This window comes from Pongo abelii, chromosome 16 (assembly GCF_028885655.2).
Source record: "Pongo abelii isolate AG06213 chromosome 16, NHGRI_mPonAbe1-v2.0_pri, whole genome shotgun sequence".
NCBI lineage: Eukaryota > Metazoa > Chordata > Mammalia > Primates > Hominidae > Pongo > Pongo abelii.
The window spans coordinates 36,809,523-36,831,067 of NC_072001.2; the positions used below are offsets into that span (position 1 = coordinate 36,809,523).

The 21,545-nt window shown below is 43.7% G+C and overlaps 1 protein-coding gene across 2 annotated transcripts in view; it reads left to right on the forward strand.

Moving 5' to 3' along the window:
• Nucleotides 1-20,984, forward strand: part of CHRM5 (cholinergic receptor muscarinic 5) — a 99,209-nt gene extending 78,225 nt beyond the window's left edge. The window contains exons 2-3 of one of the 2 annotated variants that reach the window (XM_024232643.2): nucleotides 129-460; nucleotides 16,165-20,984. In XM_024232643.2, the coding sequence (XP_024088411.1) occupies nucleotides 16,241-17,839 (1,599 nt within the window). In that variant the 5' untranslated portion in view covers nucleotides 129-460; nucleotides 16,165-16,240 and the 3' untranslated portion in view covers nucleotides 17,840-20,984. The remainder of the gene's footprint in view (nucleotides 1-128; nucleotides 461-16,164) is intronic. The other variant, XM_002825253.4, reaches the window with a different exon arrangement.
• Nucleotides 20,985-21,545: the final 561 nt, after the last annotated feature.

Consider the following 21,545-nt stretch of genomic DNA (forward strand, 5'->3'; position numbering starts at 1 on the left):
GGAGAAAAAAATTTTTTTAACTCAAGTGAATTTTGGAAGGCAGAGGGGGATTCAAATGTTACTGCGCATTGCAGTTGGAAAATTCCAATTTAACAGCCCCTTTGTGAGCGATCATTCCCCTTTTCTAGGAACTCAGGAAATCATTCTCAACCTTGCAACTTAAAATATGGTACATGGATCAGTAGCATCAAGAATACTCAGGAGATTTTCAGAAATGTGCTATTGTGAAATATGGCCAAGATGGCGGATTAGAAGCAGCAGCAGCCTGCAGCACTCATGCAAAGGAATGAAAGGTGTGAGTGAATACAGCATCTTCAACTGAAATATCCAGGTTCTCGCTTTGGGACTAATTGGGCAAACAACTTGACCCACAGAAAACAAAGAAAAGCAGGGTGGGGTGACGGCCCACCTGGGAGCAGCACAGAGCCAAAGGAACCCCCACCTCCAGCCGAGGGAAGCGGTGAGTGATTGTGCGACCCCACCGGGGAAACCACATTTCTCCCACAGGTCTTTGCAACCCATGGAACAAGAGATCTTGTGAGCCCATACCAGCAGAGCCTTAGGTCCAACACACAGAGCTGTGCGGAGTTTCAGCAGAGCAGCCGCTCAGGCACACACACAGACCTAGCAGGGTTTTTTTGTTTTGGTTTTTTTGTTGGGTTTTTTTTTTTTTGAGACGGAGTCTCGTTCCGTCGCCCAGGCTGGAGTGCAGTGGCACGATCTCGGCTCACTGCAAGCTCCGCCTCCCGGGTTCACGCCATTCTCCTGCCTCAGCCTCCCGAGTAGCTGGGACTACAGGCGCCCGCCACCATGCCCGGCTAACTTTTTGTATTTTTAGTAGAGACGGGGTTTCACCGTGTTAGCCAGGATGGTCTGGATCTCCTGACCTCATGATCCGCCCGTGTCAGCCTCCCAAAGTGCTGGGATTACAGGCGTGAGCCACCACACCTGGCGGAGACCTAGCAGTTTTACATACTCCAACCCTGGGATCCCTGGCAAGGCAGGAGGTCCATCTGCACATACCCCTAGGAAGAGGGCTGAAACCAGGGAGCCAAGCAGCATCTTTCTGCAGGCCCCACTTCCCCGGCACCTCACAAGATAAGACCCACTGACTTGGAATTCTAGCCATCCAACAGTAAAAGCTGGAGTCCGCCTGAGATAGAATTGAGCTCCCAGCGGGAGGATGACTGTTATCTGTGTGGTTCAGTTGACTCAGCCATTCTAGCTTGCGGCTTTGGAGAGTCCAAACAGTCCAGACAAGGAAAGGTCCCTCCCAAGGCAAGCACAGCTGCTTTGTCAGATAGTGGCCAGACTGCTTGTTTTGTCTTTGTTTTGTTTTGTTTTTGGAGATAGAGTCTCACTTTGTCACCCAGGCTGGAGTGCAATGGCGCAATCTCGGCTCACTGCAACCTCCGCCTCTTAAGCTCAAGTAATCCTCCCACCTCAGCCTCCCACACCCTGTTCCCCAGGATGAGGGGCTCTCCACACCAGATCCCAGAAATAAGAAATCAAAGGGTGCGTGGGAGAAGGGATGGGGTCAAACAATAGGACCAAGTGAGTGGAGTAGCTGGAACTACAGGCACACATCACCACGCCCAGCTCGTGTGTGTGTGTGTTTGTGTGTGTGTGTGTTTGGCAGAGACGGGGTTTCACCCTGTTGCCCAGGCTGGTCTGAAACTCCTGAACTCAAGCAATCCACTTGCCTCGGCTTTCCAAAGTGCTGGAATTACAGGCGTAAGCCACCACACCCAGCCAGACTGCTTCTTTAAGCAGGACCTGGATCCATTCCTCCTCACTGGGTGAGATCTCCCTGTGGGAGCTTCAGCCACTCCAGCCAGGGTTATATGGACAAAGCTCTGATCTTTCCCTGGGATGGAGCTCCCAGAGGGAGGGGCAGCCGCCATCTCTGTGGTTTGGTTGACTCAGCTGTTCCAGCCTGCTAGCTTTGGAGGGTCCAAATGGTCCTGACAAGGAAGGGTCCCCCACAACGCAGCACAGCTGCTTTGCCACATCATGGCCAGGCTGCTTCTTTAAGTGGGACCTGGATCCATTCCTCCTCACTGGGCAGGACCTCCCTGCGGGGGTTTCAGCCACTCTAGCCAGGGTTATACAGACAGAGCTCTGATTTCTCCCCCGGATGGAGCTCCCAGGAGGAGGGGCAGCCGCCCTCTCTACAGTTTGGTTGACTCAGCCTTTCCAGCCTGCTGGCTTTGGAGAGTCCAAACAGTCTGGACAAGGAACGGTCCCCCCACAGTGCAGCACACCTGCTCTACCAAAAAGCAGCCAGACTGCTTCTTTAAGCGGGTCCCCAATCCCATTCCTCCTGACTGACACCTCCCAACAGGAGTCTGTGGCCTAGGTATGTCTGGGCCAGCAACAGGTCAGTATCCTCCTGGGATGGAGCCTCCAAAGGAAGGAGCAGGCTGCCACCTTTGCCGTTTTGCATACCTGATGGTATGTTTTGCAGCATGCCACCAGGTATGAGAAAAACCGAGGTGACTAGGGTCTGGAGTGGACCCACAGCAAACTGCAGCAGCCCTATGGAAGAGTTGTCTGACTGTTAAAAGAAAAACAAACAAACAGAAAACAACAACATCAACAAAAAAGACCCCACAAAAACCTATTTCAAGGTCAGCAACCTCAAAGATCAAAGGTAGATAAGCACACAAAGATGAGACAGATTCAACACAAAAATGCTGAAAACTCAAAAAGACAAAGTGCTTTTCTGCCTCCAAATGACTGCACACCTCTCCAGCAAGGGCACAGAACTGGGCTGAGGCTGAGATGGCTGAATTGACAGAACTAGGCTTCTGAAAGTGGGTAATAACAAACTTCACTGAGCTAAAGGACCATGTTGTAACCCAATGCAAAGAAGCTATGAATCATGATAAAACAATGCAGGAGCTGACAGTCAGAGTAGCCAGTTTAGAGAGGAACATAACAGACCTGATGGAGCTGAAAAACACATTATGAGAACTTTACAATGCAATCACGAGTATCAATAGCAGAATAGACCAGTGGAGAAAAGAATCACAGAGTTTGAAGACTATTTTTCTGAAATAAGACAGGCATACAAGAATGGAGAAAAAAAGAATGAAAAGGATCATGGGATTATGTAAAGCAAAACCTATGACTGATTGGGATACCTGAAAGAGACAGGGAGAATGGAACCGAGTTGGAAAACATATTCCAGGATATCATTCAGGAGAATTTCCCCAACCTAGCAAGACAGGCCAATGTTCAAATTGAAAAAATGCAGAGAACCTCAGTAAGATACTCCACAAGAAGATCAACCCCAAGACACACAATCATCAGATTCTCCAAGGTTGAAATGAAAGAAAAAATGTTAAGGGCAGACAGAGAGAAGGGCCATGTCACCTACAAAAGGAAGCCCATGAGACTAACAGCAGGCCTCTCAGTGGAAATCCTACAAGCTAGAAGAGATTGGGGCCAATAATCAACATTTTTTTTTTTTTGAGACAGAGTCTCACTCCATCACCCAGGCTGGAGTGTAGTGGCATGATCTCAGCTCACTGCAACCTCTGCCTCCTGGGTTCAAGCAGTTCTCTCATCTCAGCCTCCCGAGTAGCTGGGACTACAGGCACTTGCCATCACGCCTGGCTAATTTTTGTATTTTTAGTAGAGATGGGGTTTCACCTTGTTGGTCAGGCTGGTCTTGAACTCCTGACCTCAGGTGATCCACCCACCTCGGCCTCCCAAAGTGCTGGGATTACAGGCATGAGCCCCCGTGCCTGGCCTTAACATTCTTAAAGAAAAGAATGTCCAGACCAGAATTTCAGATCCAGCCCAACTAAGCTTTATAAGTAAAGGAGAAATAAGATCCTTTGCAGACAAACAAATGCTGAGGGAATTTGTCACCATTGGGCCTGCCTTGCAAGAGCTCCTGAAGCTTCCATATTAAGCACTAAATATGGAAAGGAAAACCTGTTACCAGACACTACAAAAACACACTGAAGTACACAGACCAGTGACATTATGAAGCAACCACATAAAAATGTCTGCAAAATAACCAGCTAGCATCATGATGACAGGATCAAATTCACACATAACCATACTAACCTTCAACGTAAATAGGCTAAATGCCCCAATTAAAAGACACAGAATGACAAGCTGGATAAAGTGCCAAAACCCATCAGTATGCTGTCTTCAAGAGACTCATCTCACGGGTGAAGACACACATAGGTTCAAAATAAAGAGATGGAGAAAAATTTACCAAACAAATGGAAAGCAGAAAAAAGTAGGGGTTGCCATCCTAGCTTCTGACAAAACAGACTTTAAACCAACAAGATCAAAAAAGAGAAAGAAGAGCATTACATAGTGGTAAAGGGTTCAATTCAACAAGAAGAGCTAACTATCCTAAATATATACGCACGCAATACAGGAGCACCCAGATTCATAAAACAAGTTCTTAGATACCTACAAACAATAATAGTGGGAGACTTTAACACCCCACCGACTGTATTAGACAGATCACTGAGAGAGAAAATTAACAATGATATTCAGGACCTGAACTCAGTTCTGAATCAAGTGGACCTGATAGGTATTTACAGAACTCTACACCCCGAAACAACAGAATAAACATTCTTCTCATCACCCACAGAACTTACTCTAAAACTGATTACATAATCAGAAGTAAAACACTCCTCAGCAAATACAAAAGAACTGAAATAATAATAGTCTCTCAGACCACAGCACAATCAAATTAGAACTCAAGATTGAGAAATTCACTCACAACCACACAAGTACATGGAAACTGAACAACCTACTCCTGAATGACTCCTGGGCAAATAATGAAATTAAGACAGAAATCAAGAAGTTCTTTGAAACTGAAACAAAGAGACAAAGTACCAGAATTTCCGGGATGCAGTTAAAGCAGTGTTAAGAGGGAAATTTATAGCACTAAATGCTCATATCAAAAAGCTAGAAAGATCTCAAGTTAAAAACATCACAACAAAAAGAACTAGAGAATCAAGAGCAAACAAACTCCAAAGCTAGAAGATGACAAGAAATAACTAAGATCAGAGTTGAACTGAAGGAGATAGAGACAAGAAAAACACTTTCAAAAATCAACAAATCTAGGAGCTGGTGTTTTGAAAATAGGTAAAATAGATAAACCACTAACTAGACTAATAAAGAAGAAAAGAGAGAAGAATCAAATAAACACAATCAGAAATGATAAGGGAGAAATCACCATTGACCCCACAGAAATCCAAACAATCATCAGAGAATACTATAAACACTTCTATGCACGTAAACTAGAAAATCTAGAAGAAATGGATAAATCCTGAACACATACGCCCTCCCAAGACTGAACCTAGAAGAAACTGAATCCCTTAATAGACCAATAATGGGTTCTAAAATTGAGGCACTAATAAATAGCCTACCAACCAAAAAATGAAAAAAAAAAAACCCAGGACCAGACAGATTTACAGCAGAATTCTACCAGAGGTACAAAGAGCCGGTACCACTCCTACTGAAACTATCTGCAAAAATTGAAAAGGAGGGACTCCTCCCTGATTCATTCTATGAAGCCAGCATCATCCTGATACCAAAGCCTGGCAGAGATACAACAACAAAAAAAGAAAAATTCAGGCCAACATCTTTGATAAACATTGATGCAAAAATCCTCAATAAAATTCTGGCAAATGAAATCTAGCAGCACATCAACGAGTTTATCTGCCACAATCAAGCTGGCTTCATCCCTGGGATGCAAGGTTGGTTCAACATATGCAAATCAATAAATGCACTTCATCACATAAATAGAACTAAAGACAAAAACCACATGATTATCTCCACAGATGCAGAAAAGGCTTTGATAAAATTTAAATCCCTTAATGTTAAAAACTCTGAATAAGCTAGGTATTGAAAAAACATACCACAAAATAATAAAAGCCATCTGTGACAGACTCACAGCCAATATCATACCAAATGGACAAAAGCTGGAAGCATTCCCCATGAAAAGCAGCACAAGACAAGGATACCCTCTCTCACCACTCCTATTCAACATAGTATTCAAAGTTCTGGCCAGGGCAATCAGGCAAGAGAAAGAAATGAAGGTAGTCAAATAGGAAAAGAGGACATCAAATTATCTTTATTTGCAGATAATATAATTCTATGTTCAGAAAGCCCCATCATTTCAGCCTGAAAGCTTCTTAAGCTGATAAGCAATTTCAGCAGTCTCAGGATGCAAAATCAATGTGCAAAAATTGCTAGCATTCCTATACATCAACAACAGGAAAGCACAGAGCCAAATCATGAATGAATTCCCATTCACAATTGCTACAAAGAGAATAAAATACCTAGGAATACAGCTAACAAGGGAAGTGAAGGACCTCTTCAAGGAGAACTGCAAACCAATGCTCAAGAAAATCAGAGAGGACACAAACAAATGGAAAAACATCCATGCTCATGGATAGGAAGAATCAATATCATGAAAACAGTCATGCTGCCCAAAGTAGTTTATAGATTCAATGCTAATCTCATTAAACTACCATTGACATTCTTCACAAAATTAGAAAAAAGCTACTTAAAAATTCATATGGAACCAGGCCAGGTACAGTGGCTCAAACCTGTAATCCCAGCACTTTGGGAGGCTGAGGCGGGCAGATCACTTGAGATCAGGAGTTCGAGTCCAGCCTGGCCAACATGGCGAAACTCTGTCTCTATTAAAAATACAAAAATTAGCCAGGCATGGTGGCAGGTACCTACAATCCCAGCTACTCGGGAGGCTGAGGCAGGAGAATTGCTTGAACCCAGGAGGCAGAGGTTGCAGTGAGCCAAGATCATGCCACTGCTCTCCAGCCTGGGTGACAGAGTGAGACTCCATCTCAAAAAAAAAAAGGTCATATGGAACTGAAAAGAGCCCATATAGACAAGATAATCCGAAGGAAAAAGAACAAAGCTGGAGGTGTCACGCTGCCCACTTCCAAACTATACTACAAGGCTACAGTAACCAAAACAGCATGGTACTGGTACAAAAATAGACACATAGGCCAATGGAACAGAACAGAGAATTCAGAAATAAAACCACACATCTACAAACATCTGATCTTTGACAAACCTAACAAAAACAAGCAGTGGGGAAAGTATTCCCTGTTTAGTAAATGGTGATGAGAGAACTGGCTAGCCATATGCAGAAAACTGAAACTGAACCCCTTCCTTATACCTTATACAAAAATTAACCAATATGAATTAAAGATTTAAATGTAAAACCCGAAACTGTAAAAACTCTAGAAGAAAATCTAGGCAATACCATTCAGGACATAGGCAAAGGCAAAGATTTCATGATGAAAACATGAAAAGCAATTGCAATGAAAGCAAAAATTGACAAATAGGATCTAATTAAACTAAAGAGCTTCTGCACAGCCAAAGAAACCAACATCAGAGTGAACAGGCAACCTACAGAATGTGAGAACATTTTTGCAATCTATCCATCTGACCAAGGGCTAATATCCAGAATCTACAAGGAACATAAACAAATTTACAAGAAAAAAACAACCCCATCAAAAAGTGGGCAAAGAACCTGTATGAACAAACACTTCTCAAAAGAAGACATACATGCGGCCAAAAAACATATGAAAAAAAAAAAAACTCAACATCACTGATCATTAGAGAAATGCAAATCAAAAACACAATGAGATCCCATCTCACACCAGTGAGAATGGCTATTATTAAAACTCGAGAAAACAACAGATGCTGGCAAGGCTGTGGAGAAAAAGGAACACTTTTACACTGCTGGTGGGAGTGTAAATTAGTTCAACCATTGTGGAATACTGTGTGGCAATTCCTCAAAGACCTAGAGGCAGACATACCATTTGACCTAGTAATCTCATTACTGGGTATATACCCAAGGGAATATAAATCATTCTATTATAAAGATACATGCACGTGTATGTTCATTACAGCACTATCCACAATAGCAAAGACATGGAATCGACCTAAATACCCATCAACAACAGACTGGATAAAAAATGTGGTACATATACACCATGGAATACTATGCAGCCATAAAAAGGAACGAGATTATGTCCTTTGCAAGGACATAGATGGAGTCGGAAGCTGTTACCCTGAGCAAACTAACACAGGAACAGAAAACTAAACACCGCATGTTCTCACTTATAAGTAAGAGCTGAATGATGAGAGAATACAAGGGCACATCCAGGGAAACAACACACACTGGAGCCTGTGGGGGTGGGGGTGGGAGGAGGGAGAACATCAAGAAGAATAGGTAATAGATGTTAGGCTTAATACCTAGGTAATGGGATGATCTGTGCAGCAAACCACTCTGGCACGCATTTACCTATGTAAAAAACCTGCACCTCCTGCACATGTATCCCTGAACTTAAGATAAATGTTGGGAAAAAAAGGAACAAATGGTTGCTTGAAAACAATTTTAAAACACTTTAAAAGTAAATAAGCCGGGCGCGGTGGCTCACACCTGTAATCCCAGCACTTTGGGAGGCCGAGGTGGACGGATCCCCTGAAGTCAGGAGTTTGAGACCAACCTGACCAACATAGAGAAACCCCGTCTCTACTAAAAATACAAAATTAGCTGGGCATGGTGTCACATTCCTGTAATCCCAGCTACTCAGGAGGCTGAGGCAGGAGAATCACTTGAACCTGGGAGGCGGCGATTGCAATGAGCCAAGATCACGCCATTGCACTCCAGCCTGGGCAAAAAGAGTGAAACTCCATCTCAAAAAAAAAGGAAATAAACGAGGCCAGGCCCGGTAGCTCACACCTGTAATTCCAGCATTTGGGAGGCCGAGGTGGGTGGATTGCTTGAGGCCAGGAGTTTGAGACCAGCCTGGCCAACATGATTAAACCCCATCTCTACTAAAAATACAAAAAATTATAATTATCTGGATGTGGTGGTGTGCACCTGTAGTCTCAGCTACTCAGGAGGCTGAGGCAGGAGAATCTCCTGGACCCGGGAGGAAGAGGTTACAGTGAGCCGAGATCATGCCACTGCACTCCAGCCTGGGCAACAGAGTGAAACACTGTCTCAAAAAAATAAATATAGGCCAGGCGCAGTGGCTCATTCCTGTAATCCCAGCACTTTGGGAGGCCGAGGTGGGCAGATCACAAGGTCAGGAGATCAAGACCATCCTGGCTAACATGGTGAAACCCCGTCTCTACTAAAAATACAAAAAATTAGCCAGGCATGGTAGCAGGCACCTGTAGTCCCAGCTACTCAGGAGGCTGAGGCAGGAGAATGGCGTGAACCTGGGAGGCGGAGCTTGCAGTGAGCCGAGATCGCACCACTGCACTCCAGCCTGGGCGACAGAGTGAGACTCTGTCACAAAAAATAAATAAATAAATAAAAATAAAAAAATAAACAAATAAATAAAATGTGGAAATGCAAGCCCCACCCTTCTACAATTTAACAAGATTATGCATATTAAATTTTGAGACACACTGATTATAAAATCCTGGTGACCTCAGGTGATCTGCCCACCTCAGCCTCCCAAAGTGCTGGTATTACATGTGTGAGCCACCACACCCAGTCTAAGCAGGTATTGTTATACGTGTTTAACAGATGAGAAAGCCAAGAACTCAAAATATGTTGAGGGCTGTTTTCACTACACTAACTTCCAAAGCAGCTAAGTAACTGCCATTTCCCTAGTTAAGAATGGAAGAAAGTTGAGGGCTAAAATTAATACAGTTTCCAGTGTTTTCTACTGTGAGCCTATAAGAAGAGCCTGAAAGCATTTTAAAGGATAAACCATTAATTCCAGTCTCTTAATTCCATATATGGAGAAATGGGCCCAGAGAGAATACATGGCTTGTCTGAAATCACAAGATTTTAGCCGAAATTAGAACTCCTACTCCATATTCCTAGTTCGTTTTTTTTTACCAAAATGCATTTCCCAAATGTGATTCATGGATTCCACAGGATATTAACAGACATTCCTCTGAGAAAGGCTAGATAAGCTAAGCCACCTCTGTGTTAAGCCAAATTAGGTAATGTTCTCTACTGCAGAACCTCCCGGCTTTCACTAGGCTAATGTGTCTTCTGAATCTTTGAGAGCTCTACATACTACATGGTATTTTCTCAGTTTATCAGATCATGAAACCTGTTCAATCAAGCATTTGAAGTAGTCCTAGTCTTTGAGCAGACTCTGAGGAAGACTGTGTTAGCCTCGGCTCTCCTCAAGGTTATTCTGCTAGAATGATTGGGAGCAGTTTGTTATGTTCCTAGAGGTAGAGCACCCACCAAAAAAACTAAAGAGGAAGGGCCAGGTGTGATGTAATCCCAGCATTTTGGAAGGTCGAGGCAAGCAGATCACTTGAGGCCAGGAGTTCGAGGCCAGGAGTTCAAGGCCAGCCTGAGCAACATAGCGAGACCCTATCTCAAAGCAAAATGAAACCAGAAAAAAATTAGCTGGGGATTGTGGCACATGCCTGTAGTCCCAGCCACCCAGGAGGCTAAGGTGGGAGGATCCCTTGAGCCCAAGAGGTTGAGGTTGCAACGAACTATGATCACACCACTGCAATCCAGCATTAGCACCATGAAGAATCTAAAAGAGCGAGTTTGTGGTCATGAAAATATTGCCTTATTACTTTACCCTGTCCCTTAATAACCATACCTCAGGCTCATTCCTACCAGGAGAAGAGGTTTTTTTTTTTCTTTGTTTTTTTTTTTTAGGTGGAGTCTTGCTGTGTCGCCAGGTTGGAGTGCAGTCGCATGATCTTGGCTCACTGCAACCTCCGCTTCCTGGGTTCAAGCGATTCTCCTGCCTCAGCATCCCGAGTAGCTGAGACTATAAGCACAAGCCACCATGCCCAGCTAATTTTTTTTCTTTTTTGTATTTTTAGTAGAGACGGGGTTTCACCATGTTGGCCAGGATGGTCTTGATCTCTTGACCTCATGATCCACCCACCTCGGCTTCCCAAAGTGCTGGGATTACAGGCGTGAGCCACTGTGCCCAGCCAGAATAGTCATTTTGATGCTCTTGTTGCTGGATTGCTACTTTGTAGTGAACATTCTCTTGTGTCAGGCACTGGCTGAATACAACATGGGTTATCTCATTTAATACTTAAAACAATCCTATGAGGTAAGGACTCTTTTTATCCCCACCTCAGAGTTTAAAATCTGAGACTCAGGTTAAGTAATGTGTCCAAAGTCATACAGTAAGTTGGAGCCATATGTTGTGGCCCACACCTGTAGTCCCAGCTACATGGGAGGCTGAGGCAGGAGGATCGCTTGAGGCCATGGGTTCCAGCTTCAGTGACCTATGATGGTGACACTGTTCTCCAGCCTGAGTGATAGAGCAAGACCTTGTTTCTAATCAACTAATTAATGTCATACAGCAAGTAATGGAACTAGGTTTTTAATCTGAAGCTGACCAATGCCAAATTGTGATATGATTGTGAGGTGATGTTACCACTGTAAATTATTTTCTTTTCCCTTTTAGCAAAGAGCTTATTCCATTTATCAGAGAGAGAGAGATTTATTTTTATTTTAAAGGATTGGGTCACATGATTGTAGGGGCTAACAAGTCTGAAATCTGTAGGCAAGCTGGAAAATCCAGCAGGAATCAATGTTGCTGTCTCGAGTTCTAAGGCAGTTTGGTGACAGAATTCCTTGCTCTTTTCATTCGGCACCTCAGTCTTCCCTTAAGGCCTTCAAATGATCGAATGAGGCCTACCCACATTGTGGTGGGTAATCTTCTTTACTTAAATTCTACTGATTTCAGTATTAATCATATCTGAATATACCTTCACAGCAATATCTAGACTGGTGTTTGACAAAACAACTGGGTACTGTAGCCTAGCCAAGTGGACACATAAAATTAACCATCACACTATTGATAAATAAAAAATTATAGGAGGTCATTGTTTTGGACTAAGCTCTTGAACTAGGTTCCAACAAACCAGAATAAAAATCAAAATGGAGCCACCCATACTAAAGTTCCAAGTCACCAAACCTAAACTAAGTTGTTATTTGACCTGAGAAATCAGGAGAGAGAGAGAGCTAATTTCCCAAACAGGCCACTATAAATCTTCAATCAGCATGATAAGGAAGTTCTCTCTGCTTTAATTCTAACACACACACACAAACACACACACACACACACACACACACACACACAGCCTGAAGTAACCTGATATTAACTAACCAGTTATTTTCTGTTGTTCTGTCTAGAAGTAACTAATACACCCTTGTTCTTTGCTTCTGCTTTCTTCAGGCCTTCTCTGCCTATAAAGCCAAATTCTTCTGGTCAGCTCATCAGAACATTTATTTCACAAAATGAAGAATTGCCTGATTCTAGAATCACAAATAAAGCCAACTGAGATCTTTACATTTGTTTTAATTTTGTTTTTTGACACAATATAATATACAAAGCCATAGAAATGTAGGTATGTTAGTTCCCATAGTCCAATTTCCTTTTTTTCTTAGTTTTTTTCTTTTGAAACAGAGTCTCACTCTGTCGCCCAGGCTGGAGTGCAGTGGCGAGATCTTGGCTCACTGCAACCTCCACCTCCCAAGTTCAAGCGATTCTCCTGCCTCAACCTCCCAAGTAGCTAAGATTACAGGCACGCACCACCATGCCCAGCTAACTTTTGCATTTTTAGTAGAGACAGGGTTTCATCATGTTGGCCAGGCTGGTCTTGAATTCCTGACCTCAGGCTATCCACCCGCCTCCAAAAGTGCTGGGATTATAGGCGTGAGCCACCACGCCCGCCCTCCTTATTTTTTCTAATGAGGAAACAGACGAAAAAGAAGTACCCAGGTTATACATGGGTCCAAAGGAGTACGTGCACATCCAAATTCCCAGAACCTTCCTTAAATTGCTTACGACCTGATAATAAAATTAAGTGGAAAAATTAAATCCTTCCAAAACACCATGTATTCCTATTTTGAAGAATTGATTAGAAAAAATTCAGCAAGCGGTCAGATCATTTTACTACTTCTCTCCGGACTAATGCTCCCCAACACCTGGATGTCGGGACTACCTTCAGAGTAGACGGGGAGTCTGGAAATAGCTGACACAGCTCTCCCATAAAGCTGACTTTTCTCTCAGGTCCTCTCCTGCCAGCCTCTCCAGTTTCACCTTTCACTTCTCAGCTTTCTTTGGCTCCAGCTACCTTGTTTCTTTCCATTCCTCCTCTTTTGCCTCTGGGCTTACAGACAAGCTCTTCCCTTCCGTGTCTGAAACATTCTGGCACTACCATCCCCAGCCTCTACCCACCTTTTGCCTAGCTATTGGTGATTCATTCTTCAAGTCTCTACTCTTAGGTCTCTTCCTCAGGAAGTGCTTCCCATGTCCACTCAACGAGGCTGGAGGTCCTTCACAGGTGCCCCTATGGCATGCTGCACCCCTGCTATAGTTCTATCTGCTAATTTATTTACATTCCCAACTAGTGTCTAAAGAGCAGAGACATTGGCCTGTTCCATGGTGTTGCCAGCATTAGAGTCTGTCCCATAATAAACATTCAAATATTTAAGAGGGGCAGGAGAGGAAGGAAGAAAAGAAAGAATAAAGGAGAAAGGGATTTCCACAGGCTCTTTTTTGCACTGTGTGGCTTAGATCTGACCATTGGAAGATAATCTGTGATGGCATTTGCCTAGAGATTTGTAGAGTGTAGAGTAACTGGTCTTTTCAGATGCTGGGGAATCTCTACCTAATGACCTGGCAACCTTAGAATTTGCTTCAACAACTTGAAGAATGTTGACAACACCGAGGTGTTATAGGTATAAGGTAACAGTCGGTAGCAGCAGGAATGGAGACGGACCAAAAAGAGGAGTCTTTGTGAGTCAGTTAGACTGCATGTGTTTGGGAGGTGAAGAAGCAGCCCAGATTGGGAAGATGGGAGAATCTGGTTTCTGGTGCAAGACAATATCATCAACTCAATTCCATATTGAATTTGAGGTGTTATGAAAACACCCAAAATTACAGCTGAAAATATAAAGCAAAACCAAGAAAACTGTAGCCCTTCACAAATTTGTCACCTTTCTGTCAGTTACTGTTATCAAAAAAGTGTCAAGACTGGCCATAGGCAGAGCAGAAATACCCCATTAAATAAACTTGCCCACATGGGGTATTTTAAGGGTTATCAAAAAGATTGATACAGGCGGTGGCTCATGCCTGTAATCCCGGAACTTTGGGAAGCTAAGGCAGGCGGATCACCCGAGGTCAGGAGTTCGAGACCAGTCTGGCCAACATGGCGAAACCTCATCTCTACTAAAAAGTACAAAAATTAGCTGGGCATGGTGGCTGTAATCCCAGCTACTCAGGAGGCTGAGGCAGGAGAATTGCTTGAACCCGAGGGGCAGAGGTTGCAGTGAGCCAAGATGGTGCCACTACACTTCAGCCTGGGTGACAAGGGCAAGACTCTGTTAGCTGGGCGTGGTGGTGGGCGCCTGTAGTCCCAGCTACTGGGGAGGCTGAGGCAGGAGAATGGCATGAACCTGGGAGGCGGAGCTTGCAGTGAGTCGATAGCGCCACGGCCCTCCAGCCTGGGCAACAGAGCAAGACTCCGTCTCAAAAAGAAAAGAAAAAAAGGATTTTTTTTTCCCTTTACCGCCCATTATCATGTCAAGGTGGTGTTTGTTATATATCATCAAATATATATTGTATGCACATATATCTCTAGAAGAAAAAATAAATGGTAGCAGTGGTTACCTCTGAAAATGGGGAGCTTGCAAGCTTGGAGGTCAGAGGTGGGAGGGAGACATAATTTCTACCATTTACCCTTTGGTACACACTGAAATCTTTATCATGTACCTAGATTTTTTTAATCTACAAAAGGAAAATTTCCTTTTAGTTTTAAAAGTTAAAATTTGTCAACAGAGGGTTAATTAAATATAGTATATCCATTAAGTGGAATAATGTACAGTCATTACAATGAAAGTGATAGCTCTAGATGTACTGATACAAAAGCTGTCCGTGATAATTCATTTGTTAAGTAAAAAACAAAATTCAAGTTGTAAATGGTAAAAGGCACCCATTTAAAATATTTATTAGTATATGCATAGGGGAAATTGTACTTAAATATTTATTTATTAGTATATGCATATGGGAAAATGCCAAAATACACACTAAACTGTTAGCATTGATTACCTCTGCAAGGTGGAATTAGAGGAGACTTTTGCTTTCTAAGATTTACATTTTGACATTGTTTGAACTTTTATAAGGAATATATTACTCTATAACCAGAAAAAAGATAACCTAAAACAATTCTATGATATTGCAAATAGTTCAGAAACAGAGAGAAGGTCCTTATCTTCAGCAGCTGGGGCAAATGTAAAACCCCCTAGATGAAAACCAGATATGCACTTGGAGTTTGTGCATTAGGGCAAGGAGAGGTGGTATAATATGGTCTTGGCTCACAACAGCACCTCAGTAATGTTTAATAATCAAGACTGGGACTATAGAATAGATACCACTTTTTCCCCAGTGCATGACGATTTAGGTATTTATCACCAGGATCTTAAAAAAAATAGGGTTTCTGTCCTTACGATCATTGCAATCTAAAGTGATTTAACATGCCTGCTTTCCCCTCTTTACTGCTTCTCCACAATCCATTTTTTTTTTCCTTTCCCTTCACCCTCCTCGTCTTCCCAGCCCTTTTTAAAATTGCCACAAGAGGGCAGCAGCCTCATGCATAAGAAGGTCACTTAACAACAGGTAACAACAAAAAGCAAAAGGATGCCATTAAAAATAGGTGATCAAACTTTAGAGATTTCAGCATCTTGCTCTGAATATGTGTGCAGCCACGTTTAATATTCCGTTAGAAACTATAAACAATGGGCCGGGTGCAGTGGCTCACACCTGTAATCCCAGCACTTTGGGAGGCCGAGGCAGGCGGATCACGAGGTCAGGAGATCGAGACCATCCCGGCTAACACAGTGAAACCCCGTCTCTACTAAAAATACAAAAAAAAACCTGGGCGTGGTGATGGGCGCCTGTAGTCCCAGCTACTCAGGAGACTGAGGCAGGAGAATGGCGTGAACCCGGGAGGCGGAGCTTGTAGAGAGCTGAGATCGCACCACTGCACTCCAGCCTGGGTGACAGAGCGAGATTCCGTCTCAAAAAAAAAAAAAAAAAAAAAATTAAAAAAAAAGAAACTATAAACAATGGATGGACAAGAAAGTCATGCTGCTGTGCGGAGCTAATGTGTTTCCCTCTCTTCCAGATGGTGGCCAAGAAGAACTGAAATAGAAAACAGCCTAGAACCTAACACTATTCTACTATAAAATTTTTGCACCAGGATGGAAGGGGACTCTTACCACAATGCAACCACCGTCAATGGCACCCCAGTAAATCACCAGCCTTTGGAACGCCACAGGTTGTGGGAAGTCATCACCATTGCAGCCGTGACTGCTGTGGTAAGCCTGATCACCATTGTGGGCAATGTCTTGGTCATGATCTCCTTCAAAGTCAACAGCCAGCTCAAGACAGTTAACAACTATTACCTGCTCAGCTTAGCCTGTGCAGATCTCATCATTGGGGTCTTCTCCATGAACCTCTACACCACCTACATCCTCATGGGACGCTGGGCTCTTGGGAGTCTGGCTTGTGACCTTTGGCTTGCACTGGACTACGTGGCCAGCAACGCTTCTGTCATGAACCTTCTGGTGATCAGTTTTGACCGTTACTTTTCCATCACAAGACCCTTGACATATCGGGCCAAGCGTACTCCGAAAAGGGCTGGCATCATGATTGGCTTGGCCTGGCTGATCTCCTTCATCCTCTGGGCCCCAGCAATCCTCTGCTGGCAGTACTTGGTTGGGAAGCGGACAGTTCCACTGGATGAGTGCCAGATCCAGTTTCTCTCTGAGCCCACCATCACTTTTGGCACTGCCATTGCTGCCTTCTACATCCCTGTTTCTGTTATGACCATCCTCTACTGTCGAATCTACCGGGAAACAGAGAAGCGAACCAAGGACCTGGCTGACCTCCAGGGTTCTGACTCTGTGACTGAAGCTGAGAAGAGAAAGCCAGCTCATAGGGCTCTGTTCAGATCCTGCTTGCACTGTCCTCGACCCACCCTGGCCCAGCGGGAAAGGAACCAGGCCTCCTGGTCATCCTCCCGCAGGAGCACCTCCACCACTGGGAAGCCATCCCAAGCCACTGGCCCAAGCGCCAATTGGGCAAAAGCTGAGCAGCTCACCACCTGTAGCAGCTACCCTTCCTCAGAGGATGAGGACAAGCCCGCCACTGACCCTGTCCTCCAAGTGGTCTACAAGAGTCAGGGTAAGGAAAGCCCAGGGCAAGAATGCAGTGCTGAAGAGACTGAGGAAACTTTTGTGAAAGCTGAAACTGAAAAAAGTGACTATGACACCCCAGACTACCTTCTGTCTCCAGCAGCTGCTCATAGACCCAAGAGTCAGAAATGTGTGGCCTATAAGTTCCAATTGGTGGTAAAAGCTGACGGGACTCAGGAGACCAACAACGGCCGTCACAAGGTGAAAATCATGCCCTGCTCCTTCCCAGTGGCCAAGGAACCTTCAACGAAAGGCCTCAATCCCAACCCCAGCCATCAAATGACCAAACGAAAGAGAATGGTCCTAGTCAAAGAGAGGAAAGCAGCCCAGACGCTGAGTGCCATTCTTCTGGCCTTCATCATCACATGGACCCCGTATAACATCATGGTCCTGGTTTCTACCTTCTGTGACAAGTGTGTCCCAGTCACCCTGTGGCACTTGGGCTATTGGTTGTGCTATGTCAATAGCACTGTCAACCCCATCTGCTATGCCCTCTGCAACAGAACCTTCAGGAAGACTTTTAAGATGCTGCTTCTCTGCCGATGGAAAAAGAAAAAAGTGGAAGAGAAGTTGTACTGGCAGGGGAACAGCAAGCTACCCTGAAAAGTTAACAACTCCTCTCGAAAGAACAATGACCACAGTCAACATCCTCTGAGGATGAGCAAGCTGATTCTGGTTTGTATATTTTCAAAAAGAAGACATCTCATTTTGAGTCCTTGAAGATTTTTGTAAAGGCTCAAGGTTGGTTGCCAAATGGAAGGGGTCACAGCTGCAGCAATTGCTGACATATTAAATGACTCTTGCCTATGACCAAGGCCATTTGATGCCAGTGGAGTTTGCCAATGAAGTAAAGAGATAGGCTCATGGCCCTTCACAGGAGGAAGCACACTGGGTAACAAGGAACAATGACTCAGGGAACTTATGTCCCTTCTGTAGGAAACAGCAGAGACCAGGTGGAAACCTTTTCCTGTGGAAACCTGTCATAGAATTTTGTGCAATATGTATGTGTCTATGAAGCTGTCTTGTGCCAGTGAGAACCAGGAGAATGTACAACAGTGTCACTTGTTAACAAGACTGATATTCAACCGGCTTCTAAGAATATGTATCTTCATGAACTGATCACTGTCTATTATGCAGCTATTATGTGGTATACACTGTACTGTGGTTCGTTTTCCTGTCCCTACATCTGAGTGAAGGTCTTGCTCTTCCCTTTCATATCCAATGTCAATTCCTTGTACTCACTGAACCCATGCTAATCTCCAGGGAACCATCCTTCCTCTCAGAATCCAGAGTCTGGAAGGACTGAAACCTGGTCATACCCAGTCCTTTCAAGGGGCCTCTATTCTACTAATAAAGATGGATCAAGTCTCCACAGTCAGTTATTTTAGTTTTTGCCAGTAGAAATTTTTTCTTTTATCTAAACAAATATTGTGCATTCTATTTTGTGCCCATTTGAACCCATTTAATTATACTCTGTTCTTAGGAAGACTAATTGTGTAAGAGCCCTTCACTGGCTGAAGATTTTCTCCAGGCTATTGAATTAAGGTTCTTATATTGTTTTCAGGGATCTTGCTTTCTAATCTCTTCACAGGGCAAACCTGAGCAAAATGTGGTAAACAAATTTGCTTTTGAACCTCTTCCAGAGCCCTTTTGCAGCCTCCAATTTCCCTTGTTCAGATCCCCAGTTCACACCAAGATGCAAGCAGGTCAGCTGTGCTGCCTCCAAGCAGGAGGTTGCGGGGTGGGGTGGAAAGATTTTCTTTTTTTATAGGTCCTTCAAATCAGGGCCTAAAAATGACTTCTTCATTCCTCTCCAAATTCAGTCAAAAATGAGAAGGCCAGAAAAGCACACTTGAGGGTGCGATGAAGCTGAAAATGATCTGAAAGCTTCATTTTTAAAAACAAAGTGTAGGTCATAGTAATGCATAAAAATAAAACAGTTAACATGCATGACAGCATGAAGATTATTAAAAACCACATTTAATTGAAATCTCTAAGTGCATATAAACAAACAGAATCAAAGGACCTTTGTGGACAAAAGGCCACAAAGAAGCAGTAGTGTGGTACACAACAAGGATTTTAAAGATGAAACACTCCTGTCAGACATTATTTAACTTGTTGGTTACATCTGCAGCTGGATTTAAAAATCTACAGACTTCATGCGTCTTAGTGTAGGCCAGGTCCTTTTCAGTCTCATTTGCTAAGAGGATGGAAAAATACCTGGTTTAGTTGTCCTGGGAATTAGATATGTACCTGAGTATGGGAGAGCTTCAGCCTACCACTGAAGAGCATCATCAGCCTCTCACAGGATGTCCCACAGAGGCTTCAGGGCAGTAGAATCTCAGGCAAGATGGGACTGGTCCCTTATAAAGACTTCACGTTGACATGAAACATCTTGTAAGCAGTGCATCTGCTGAGCCTTTGTAAAGGGCAGGTTGACACCTGCAAAGAATTTGGTGGGAACAGTAATTGGCTCAGTTCTCCAGCACAGAGGCTCTCGGGCCTGTATGATGCCAACTGGGTGTGACTTCATGAGCAAACCTGCTCTACCAGCTCCAGATAAACAGTTGAGTCTTCGTTTAAGGCTTTGATTCCTGATAAAGATGAAAACCCCTTCATGAGAATAGGCTTTTAAGCCCATGTTGGGCATTCACCATTCGCAGTTGAGAGTGAAACCAGCTAATTTAAACAAAAGAACACAAATCGGGAAAGGATGCCATGGAGGGCACTCTTTGCACACTCCGCACTTGCTTAGGACTTGGACTTTTTTGTTCATCTTTTGTGAAATTGATTAAGAAGTGTATTGCTGGGTGTGGTGGCTGACACCTGTAATCCCAGCACTTTGGGAGGCTGAGGCAAGAGGACTGCTTGAGCCTAGGGGCTCAAGACCAGCCTGGCAACATAGGGAGACCCCGTCTCTACAAAAAAAATTTTAAATACCTGGGCATTAGCAGTGCATGGTAGTCTGTGCCTGTAGACCCGGCTACTTCAGAGGTTGAAGCAAGAGGATCGCATGAGCCCAGGAGTTAGAGGTTGCAGTGAGCTATGATCACACCACTGCACTCCAGCCTGGGTGACAGAGCAAGACCCTGCCTCAAAAAAAAAAAAAAAAAGAGAGAGAGAGAGAGAGATCGATGCTTCTTTCTTTATCATTGGCTTTGGAAAGCAGCCAGTTTTGCAGACTACCTATGCTTCTTGACATAGACAAAAAATATCCCAAACTACTAGGGACAACTAGACTTCTATAGAATAGGGGCTTTAGTGGGGTCTTCAGAATGAATAGACCTAATTGTAAACTACAGGGACCTGATGGGTGGGTGGGAGGCGCATGGTCTGACTTGAGATCTTAGGCCTTCAATTCCCCCAGTCTTCCAGGCTTTGTCTATAGTAAACCATGTACGACTTTGGCTAGTTACCTACTGGATGCTGTTACTTTGCTGTCATTGTAATTTGTTTCCCCTTGGCTCTGAATTTGATGGCTTGTCAGGGAATCTGTTTTCCATTCAATTTTTGGTTAACCAAAGCATTTTGTCAAATTCTCAGCTTTTGCTTTGCTCCTTTGTGAATGTCCTTTGAAGACGATACTGATGCCAGCTCTTTGTAATTGTGAAATCTGTACCCAAACCTCTGGACTAGAATCTCCAGTTGTCTACTGTAAATACTGGAATTACAGCAAAGGATATGGGGACTGGGCTGCTTTTCTGTATTGTACAAGCACTATTCTAGATATTAAAGAAATTTAACCGCACAGTGGTCCAATGCAGAGCATTTAAATAAGAAAATTGTTTCAGAGTAGCTTATTAGATCCATCTATATTGGGGCTCCCACACACCTTTGCATGGCCTGGCCTTTCAAGAAACTTGGAATTGATACACAGTATGGATACACCTCCTTCTTGCTACCTTTTGTGATTCCTCCTTCCCTCTAAGTTACCAATGACCAAACTAAGATTAAATAATGATGACAAGAGATCTGTAAGTAAAATGCTTTCCCTTCCCTCTGGGGCAAGGGAGGTGGGGCAGACCTGAAACCACAGTCCTTTACCGAGTGGAGACTGCACGAAAAGGGGCAGCAGCATTTCCTCGCCAACTATTTAAAGAGTCAGTGCCCCACTCCATTCCCATTGTAAGTGATACTAATTTCCATCTTCCCCACATCATTTTACTGGTAAAGTTCAAGATTATGTAAACTCTTGCCCAATAAGGACCCCAGATCGAGAGTGAGCGGAAGAAGGGAAATAAGTTTGTCAAAGAAGAAGCTGGAAGCAATTAAAAACAAAACAAAACTTTTTTGAAATCATTTAAAATTT